General features: G+C 48.7%; 1 protein-coding gene across 1 annotated transcript in view; it reads right to left on the reverse strand.

Moving 5' to 3' along the window:
* erc2 (ELKS/RAB6-interacting/CAST family member 2) overlaps nucleotides 1–10,000 on the reverse strand; it is an 81,372-nt gene that overhangs the window by 22,361 nt on the left and 49,011 nt on the right. The window contains exons 7-8 of the mRNA XM_063216505.1: nucleotides 5,117–5,284; nucleotides 2,413–2,580 (exon numbers count right to left, since the gene is read on the reverse strand). Of these exons, the coding sequence (XP_063072575.1) occupies nucleotides 2,413–2,580; nucleotides 5,117–5,284 (336 nt within the window). The remainder of the gene's footprint in view (nucleotides 1–2,412; nucleotides 2,581–5,116; nucleotides 5,285–10,000) is intronic.

Here is a 10,000-nt window from a genome sequence, read left to right on the forward strand (position 1 = left end):
GATTATGTTTAGTTCGGTTCCACAGAAAAAAATATCACATTTGACCAGGACTTTACATATGAGCAATTTTCTGAAATGTGGTGGACTGTTCCTTTAATCTCACTAAAGATACAGCATACATAATGCTACACATTGTTATATTATGTATGAATGTTCAGTTTATGAAGCAATGGCTGTTAAAGTATTGTTGATATTTTCACCCCTGTTATCTACTGAACCACTGTATACAGTGAGGGAGTGAATATTTCAGGCATTGCTGTTCACTCATTGCATCATTGTCCCCTTTCACTGTATGTGTGTGTGTGTGTGTGTGTGTGTGTGTGTGTGTGTGTGTGCGAGGACTTGACAGCTATACACTGTTGCACAGACCAAAGAGTCTATCTGATACTCCCCTTCCTGAGCTCATGATGGCCTTTAAGGTGATACACCCAGGGCGGCATGCACACACACACACACACACACACACACACACACACACACACACACACACACACACACACACACACACACACACATGGAAGCGAGCACACACGTTCGCATGCATGCACACACACACATCAGAGCAACGGGATAATGGGATATCCAACCCCTCACCACTATCTCTGCTTTTATTTCACCTGCCATCCCCTCTCTCATTCTCCCCCCCCAAAAAAAAAAAACTTGGCCTCCTTATCTCTCTCTCCCCTCCTCTCTCCTCCTTTTCTGTCATCTTCTTCTGCAGAATGTTGACCTCTATCTCTCACTTTCCCCCCTCTCTTACTTCTCTGTGTCAGTCCATTCTGTCTACCAGTGTATCTTTCATTCCTCTGTCTCTCTCTCTCTCTCTCTCTCTCTCTCTCTCTCTCTCTCTCTCTCTCTCTCTCTCTCTCTCTCCGTTCCCCCAGCTCTCCATCCCTGACCATATTCTGCAAGAGGCTGATATTTCTCTTTGTCTCTATCTCTCACATTCCTCTGGAGGACTTTCAGCATGTCCTTAATGTCTTGTGTCTCCTGTAACCCCCCCCCCCCCCCCGCCTCTCTCTCCCCGCTCTCTCTCTCTCTCTCTCTCTCTCTCTCTCTCTCTCTCTCTCTCTCTCTCTCTCCCCGCTCTCTCTCTCTCTTCTCCCCCCTCTCTCTTTCTCTCTCTCTCTCTCTCTTCCCCCCCCCTCTCTCTCTCTCTCTCTTCTCCCCCCTCTCTCTATCTCCTCTCTCTGTTTATTACCTTCGCCAGAAGGTTATGTTTTGCCCGCCGTGTATTTATTACCTTCGCCAGAAGGTTATGTTTTGCCCGCCGTGTATTTATTTATTTATTTGTGAATATGTCTGTTTGTTTGTTTGTTTGTACTTCGTATAACTCAGTCAGAACTGAGCCGATTTTTATGAAATTTAGTGGGATGATTGGTCATGACCCAAGGAACAATCGATTAGTTTTTGGGAGTGATTGGTCAAAGGTCAAAGGTCAAAGTCAAAATGTTTGTCTGTACTTCGTATAACTGACACACAACTGAGACGACTTTTATGAAATTTAGTGGGATGATTGGTCATGACCCAAGGAACAATCGATTAGTTTTTGGGAGTGATTGGGTCAAAGGTCAAAGGTCAAGGTCAAGGTCACGAAAAGGTCAAAAACGTAAATTGAGCCGATTTTTTATGAAATTTAGTGGGATGATTGGTCATGACCCAAGGAACAATCGATTACTTTTTGGGAGTGATTGGGTCAAAGGTCAAGGTCACGAAAAGGTCAAAAACGTACATTGAGCGGATTTTTATGAAATTTACTGGGATGATTGGTCATGACCCAAGGAACAATCGATTACTTTTTGGGAGTGATTGGGTCAAAGCTCAAGGTCAAGGTCACGAAAAGGTCAAAAACGTTTTTCTTTGCCAAGCACTATATGCCAGAACAACGTGTGCATGCTGAATTGAATAAGAGGTCAAGACTGGGCCAAAAATGTAATATTAACATATTCCGGTCCGATTTAAATGAAACTAACACCAAAATTTGGAGAATGTTATGCCCCACACTCTAAAGATGGCCAGAAAAAAATAAGTGGCGTAGGCGAAGGTTTGCGCTCTACCGAGTGCCCATTCTAGTTTCTCAATGTCTTCTGCAGGATCTTCATCTTCCTCTCCGAGACCTCCAGCATGTCCTTGATGTCTCCTCCATTATTCTCTCCCTCTTTCTCTTCATCTCTCTCTCTCTCTCCATTCATCACTCCATCTCTCTTTCTGTCTTTCTCTCTCTATCCCTCTATCTATCTCTCACCTTCTTCTGCAGGACGATGATCTTCCTCTCCTTGACCTCCAGCATGGCTTTGATGTCTCGTATCTCCCCGGCGAGGGTGCCCATTTGTCTCTCTTTCTCTTCATCTCTCTCCCTCCCTTCATCACCCAGTCTCTCTTTCTCTCTCTATCTCTCTATCTATCTCTCACCTTCTTCTGCAGGACGATGATCTTCCTCTCCTTGACCTCCAGCATGTCCTTGATGTCTCGTATCTCCCCGGCGAGGGTGCCCTTCTCCTCGGTCAGGTCCTGCAGCTGCTTGCTCTTCTTGTTCAGGAAGGACTCCTTCTCCTCCAGACGCAGACGCAGCGCGTCCACCTGCGTGGTGGAGTGGGGAGGGCAGAGAAATACACATTGGACTAACAGTTGTAACAACGTAGAACATCTACCAGTGGGGTGGGGTGGGCAGAAATATACACACCAACTTCATACTGTACAGATGAAACTAGACTAACAGTTGTCACAGTGCAGCGTGTCCACCTGTGGGATGGGGTGGGAAGAAATATACACACTATACAGCTGAAACTCTAACAGAGTTGTAACAGAGTAATGGTGTACAGCTATGAACTTGGAGCACACATATGTAGCTGTAAGTATGGTAGAATTACAGTAGTAGGCTATACATCCCTTCATACATACACACGGAAGCATGCACGCACGCACACACACACATTCCCCATTACTAGAAAGGATCCAAATTTAGCCAAAAGTGACGCAAACGGTTCAGAGACGGTTGGTTGGACATTACTGATAACGGCAATTATCCAGACACTTCCCTCCACCCTGCTCTTTTCTTTCTTTTCTTCTACCTCTCTCCACCTCTCTGACTGTCTCTCCCTCCTCATTTTTCACAGTCAATTTCAAAACCAAACTGACTGAGATCACACTGATAACTGGGGGACAGACCACACACACAAACACGCATGCACACACACACACACACAGGCATTTGTGCATGCACATGCAGGCCCACACATACAGTAAAAATATAGTCAAAGTCAAAAGTCAAAGTGTACTTCATTGTCAAAAATACCTACAGTAAATCTGTATACCATAAATAGGGTTAACACTGAAGATTGAAATAATGTTTGACCAGTCTCCAATGTGCAGTTAAACTATAGATAAGACACTGACAATAAACACACACACACACACACACACACACACACACACACACACACACACACACACACACACACACACACACACACGCACACGCACACGCACACGCACACACACACACGCACACGCACACACACACACGTCACTGGACGGGATGCAAATTTAGGTGGTGACAGAAAAATCAAAATATAATATCTCATCCACAGACGGTTGGACGTCACTCATAACCACTTTGGTGGTTATTTTCCACATCATAGTGATAACCAGAGGTAGACAAACGGGTTCTCATCAGTATAAATATGACTTTAGACACTTCACACATATATACTGGTACTGGTTTGTAAATATACTTAACATAAGTACTATTTACACAAGTCCTGTTTACGAGTCATTTTGTCTAACAGACCTCCTATTGTGCTCCGCATGGTGCCAAGTTTACGCGAGATGGAAGAGATAGTAATATTGGACATGCATTACTCAGGTGTTGAAAAGCAGCTGTCATTAACCTGCTTGCTGTGTTCTCCAGCCAAGAAGAACAGTATGAATGTGCAATGAAGCGAGAAATGGCAGTGAGATCTCAGTTTTGAGGGTGGCAGACAGCCAAATACCTCTCCCTCGCTCTGTCTTTCTCTCTTCTCTCTCTCTCTCTCTTTCTCTCTCTCTCTCTCTCTCTCTCTCTCTCTCTCTCTCTCTCTCTCTCTCTCTCTCTCGCGCTCAGCCTCAGTGAAACACTCTTAATCGCCACTGTCATCTCTGTCTTCCATCCCTCTTCCACACCACTCCATCTCCACTCTGTTTACTGTATATCTCCCCCTCTTTATCTCTCCCACTCCCCTGCCAGTGAACCCTCTCTCCCTATCTCTCTAAGTGAAGAACCAGCCAGTGAACACCATCTCTCTCTCTCTCTCTCTCTCTCTCTCTCTCTCTCTCTCTCTCTCTCTCTCTCTCTCTCTCTCTCTCTCTCTCCCTCTCTCTCTCTCTCTCTCTCTCTCTCTCTCTCTCTCTCTCTCTCTCTCTCTCTCCTTCACATTTCCTATGAGTGATCCCCATAGTACAGTAAGAGTATACAGCAGGCCTATCTCAGCCCCACATTTGGTGAGATGGCAGCTTAAGAGCATGCAGTGCAGTATAGAGTGACACCCACACCCCCACACCCCCAGGGACCCCTATAGCGCAATAAGAGCATGTGACCCCACCTCATCCCTCACCCCCCTCCCTCTTACTGCCCAACACCCCCTGTCCCTGATCCCTGTGGCTCAATAAGAGCATGCTACCCCTCACTCTCTCTATCTACCTCTCTCTTTCACACTCTTACCCCCACCTCTCCCACAACCAGAGGTGAAAGTAGTTTTCCCGCAAACAAACAATAAACAAACAAAATAGAATGAGCATTACATATCCATAATCACTGCATGACAATTTCAGGTGTCTCTTCATAGGAGGACACTTGTCTCAAATGGCATAGTGTGGTTGTATGTGCTTTCTACTGAAACAGCAGACCTTACTTTTTTTCAAATGTGGGATTTTGACTGCATTAAACCTATGATGCTGCTGCACCTGTGCGCACCCGTCTACTTTCACCACTGCCCACAACCCTGTCAGCAGTGCCCATAGTGCAATAAGAACATGCCACCCCTCAATATCCCTCACACACCCTCTCGCCTACTCCTCCACACCCAACCCCCTCCATCAGTGCTCCCCATAGTGCAATATCTTCGTAATAGTACAGTACCTCAGTCTGCAGTATGGCAGCGCGTTGCTCCTTGGCGGTGAGTGACTCCTTGAGGACCTCGATGTGCTGCTTGCAGTCGGAGTTCTGGTTGTTGAGGGTCTCCAGCTTGGTCTGCAGGGCCAGCAGCTCGCTCTCCTTCTTGGACAGCTCCTGCTTCAGCTGGTCGATCTACATACACACCACAAATGACAACACAGATATGTACATGACATTACTGTTACATGACCATCTATTATCATCTGTCAAATGGTACAGAAGTTTGAAATTAGATTAGATTGTTGAACTCACGCACGCACGCACGCACGCACGCACGCACACACACACACACACACACACCTTTCTTGCATTTATCTTCTGAGGAGACAAAACATAAAGACTACTCTCTTATAGACCTATAATGAGATGGAAATCTTAAATCTTGAATCTTGACCGTGGCCTAACAGTTTGAATCCCATCCTTTCACTCCCTACCGCACACCATGGCTGAGGTGCCCTTGAGCAAGACACCTAACCCCACACTGCTCCAGGGACTGTAAACAATACCCTGTAAATAACTGTAAGTTGCTTTGGATAAAATGGTCAGCTAAGCGCAATGTAAGGTAATGTAATGTATGAAATTACGATTAGTTGATGCTTTTGTCCAATGTGATCGCCTGCTATTTGGACACATTGCACACAGTTTATTTTGCAGTGTTCATTCAATTCACTTGGAGTCAAATATCTAGGTAGTCAAACGTGTTTGGATTTGTGTGGCTAAATGTGCTGGGCGTACAGTCCCTGAAGGAGGTTTGGGGTTTACAAGATGCCTTGCTCAAGGGTTCCTGAACCACGGATGGGAATGTTCGACAGTCAACAGGATTCAAACCAGCAAATACTCCACCGTTTGGTGACAGCTAGCTCACACCCAGAAAAAGAACAGAGACAGGCAGTCATGTATCTGGGATTCGAGTTTACAAACATACACTAAGCTTACACATTACATGTATATAACAAGATATGAAAACAAGATCATAAAAATATCTCACAGTTGATTGTCATATTTTGAACAGTCCCTTTGGGAAAAGGTTGTGGTAAGATGAATTGGTTATTTGCATAGCTCCCTGCATATATGAATTTGCATGCATTTGTTTGAATACTCATCAGAGCTGTCTGGGCCTAAATATATTCTACTACAGAATATAATCAGTGTCTCCTGCAGGTACTGTACAGTTGCTAGTCAAGTCCAGGTGGTGTGGCATAATGTTAGAGACACGTGACCACAATTATTTGATCGGCAATGTTCTGCAGTCTCATACGAAATATTTGATTTCTGAGGATGTGTCTGAGGATGTGTCCAAGCTGCACCACTAAGGTGTTTCTGTTAACTAGTCTTCTGGCACAGCCAGTGACTTCCGGGAAAGACTGGATGACAACTACGAACAGTGTAGTGACGTCTGGAGAGACAGAGGACAGCTCGGAGAGACGGCAACCGGGGCAGTGAGGGTTAGCACCCCAAGCTGCAGCTCCCGTGAGGGAGCACCCACCTAAGCTACGGAAAGCCCTAATGAAAGATACCCCCAGGGGTGCCCGAGAGGGGGGGAGGATGAGCACCCCACACGGACGGACCTTCTGGTACAGAACATGAGCAACGGATTAACGACAACGAGAGTATCCTGTATGTGTGGCAAAAGCTGCAAGAACCTAAGAGGTCTGAGGATCCATCAGACGAAGATGGGCTGTACAAGGAGGAAGCAAGCAGAGCAACGCACAGAGTCAGTGCACAGCACGGCCCCTGGTGAGACGGAGGAGGAGCAGGACCCGGAGTCAACCCACAGTGTCCAGAACCTCCAAGCTCAGCTCGCCCCACCCAACAATCCATCCGAACATCGCAGGGTCTTGTGGCCAGCAGCACACAAGGAGTCTGAGTGGTGCCAGTTCGACGAAGACGTAGACGGTGCTGTGGAGGCATCATCGAGAGGGGGTGTAGACCAACAGCTCCAAACGATGTGCACCTTCATCGTCTGCATCGGTGCTGAGCGATTTGGTGTTAAACAGCCAAAGGCCAAGAACGCAGCCAGGCCCAATAGGCGAGAGAACAAGATCACCGCACTCAGGAGAGACTTGAAGGCCCTTAAACAGCGTTTCAAGAAGGCGAGCGAGGAAGAGAGGCCCGCCCTGGTTGAGCTCAGAGTTATCCTCAGGAAGAAGCTCATCTCACTACGTCGCGCTGAGTGGCACAGGAGGAAGGGTAGAGAGAGGGCCCGCAAGCACACTGCCTTCATAGCCAACCCCTTCGGGTTTACTAAGAAGCTGCTAGGGCAGAAGCGGAGTGGAATCCTTACCTGCCCAGAGGATGACATCAATCACCACCTCTCTGAAACCTACAGCGACCGGCAGAGAGAGGAAGACCTGGGCACCTGTTGAGAACTGATTTCACCACCGCTACCATCCAGCCAATTCAACACCAAAGAGCCAACGCTGGCAGAAGTCAAGAACACAGTCAGGGCTGCACGGACAAGTGCAGCACCTGGGCCGAGCGGCGTGCCATACAAAGTCTACAAGCATTGCCCAAGACTTCTGCAGAGGTTGTGGAGAATCATCAGGGTAGTGTGGCGAAGAGGCAGGGTAGCCAAGCAGTGGAGGCATGCCGAAGGTGTATGGATACCAAAGGAGGAAAATGCAAGTGACATCTCGCAGTTCCGTACCATCTCACTGCTCAGCGTAGAGGGCAAGATCTTCTTTAAGATCCTTGCCAATCGCATGACTGATTTCCTCCTGAGGAATTCCTACATCGACACCAGCGTGCAGAAGGGAGGAATTCCAGGCTTTCCAGGCTGCATTGAACACACTGGAGTGGTCACCCAGCTAATCCGAGAGGCTAGAGAGAACCGAGGGGATTTGTCAGTCATCTGGCTTGACCTGGCAAACGCCTACGGATCGATCCCCCACAAGCTGGTGACCAAGGCCTTGACGATGCACCATGTCCCGCAGAAGATCACAGATCTCATACAGGACTACTACAGTAGTTTTAGTATGAGATTTACATCTGGATCTACAACATCAGCATGGCACCGCCTAGAAAAAGGCATCATCACTGGTTGCACTATATCAGTGACGCTGTTTGCTCTGGCGATGACCATGCTTGTCAAGGCTGCAGAGGTGGAATGTAGAGGGCCTCTATCCAGATCTGGCACTCGCCAACCGCCAATTAGAGCCTTAATGGATGACCTAACAGTCACAGCAACATCTGTACCAGGGTGCCGCTGGCTCCTTAAAGGTCTCGAAAGGCTAACATCTTGGGCGATAATGACATTCAAGCCAGCAAAATGCCGATCCCTTGTGCTGAGGAAGGGAAGAGTGGAGGACAAATTCCGCTTCCACATGAACGGTCTCCAAATCCCATCATTGACGGAGAAGCCGGTGAAGAGCCTGGGGAAGCTCTTTGACGCAACCCTGAGAGACACAGCAGCAATCCAGGCCATGCACGCGGAGCTGAAAACATGGCTTGCGGCAGTGGACAGGTCAGGCCTCCCTGGGAAATTTAAAGCCTGGATATATCAGCATGGCATCCTGCCAAGGCTCCTGTGGCCACTACTGATGTACCAGGTCCCAGTTACAACAGTGGAGACCCTGGAGAGAAACATCAGCCAGTTCCTGCGCAGGTGGCTGGGCCTGCCGAAGAGCCTTAGCTGCATTGCCCTATATGGGCACACCAACAAGCTGCAGCTCCCGTTCTCAGGCCTGACAGAGGAATTCAAAGTAACAAGAGCCAGGGAGGTGTTACTGTACAGAGACTCAGCCGACACCAGAGTCTCCTCTGCAGGCGTAGAGGTCAGGACGGGACGGAAGTGGAAGGCGCAGGAGGCAGTTCAGCAGGCAGAGGCAAGGTTGCGGCACAGTGTGTTAGTAGGCTCAGTGGCGGTTGGGCGAGCAGGACTAGGCTGCCATAAGACTCTGCGCTATGACAAAGTGCAGGGGAGGGACAGACGGCAGATGGTCCAGGTAGAGGTCCGGGCAGAGGTGGAAGAGGAGCGGCGCAGCAAAACAGTGGCCATGGGTCAGCAGGGGGCTTGGACCAATTGGGAGCATGCACTGACTCGGAAGATCACCTGGTCAGAACTTTGGAGGTCAGAGCCAGCAAGACTCAAATTTCTGATCCAGTCAGTGTATGACGTCCTACCAAGTCCAGCCAATCTGCATTGCTGGGGGCTAGCTGAAGCACCATCTTGTCCTCTATGCCCGGCAAGAGGATCGCTGGAGCACATCTTAAGCTGCTGCCCGAAAGCTCTGGGAGAGGGGAGGTACAGATGGCGCCATGACCAGGTGCGGAAGGCAGTAGCGGACACCATCTGTGCTGGAATCCAGCAACCAAGCACCAGCCCTTAGCAAGGCCACACATTGCCTTCGTCAGGGCCGGAGAGAGGCCTCAGTCACAGCCAAAGGTCCCAGCTGGGCTACTATCCACAGCGGGTGACTGGCAGCTGAAGGTGGACCTGGGGAGTCAATTGAAGTTTCCGCAGCACATCACCAGCACTACACTCAGGCCAGACATGGTCCTTACATCAGAGAGTACAAAGCAGGTGGTGCTGTTGGAACTCACAGTCCCCTGGGAAGACCGGATTGAGGAAGCCTTTGAGCGGAAAAAGGCGAAGTACCTGGAGCTGGTGGACGACTGCAGGCGGAAAGGATGGAGGGCCCGCTGTGAGCCAATTGAGGTTGGCTGCAGAGGATTTCCAGGACAGAGCCTGCACCGGTCACTCAGGCTACTTGGAATCAGAGGTGCTCAAGAAAGGAAAGCCACCAGAAACATCTGTGAGGCAGCTGAGAGAGCCTCAAGGTGGCTGTGGATAAAAAGGGGCGACACATGGCTTAGTGCGCTGCTTAGACACAAGTCGGGGTCTGATCA

Source organism: Engraulis encrasicolus, chromosome 14 (assembly GCF_034702125.1).
Source record: "Engraulis encrasicolus isolate BLACKSEA-1 chromosome 14, IST_EnEncr_1.0, whole genome shotgun sequence".
Classification (NCBI taxonomy): domain Eukaryota; kingdom Metazoa; phylum Chordata; class Actinopteri; order Clupeiformes; family Engraulidae; genus Engraulis; species Engraulis encrasicolus.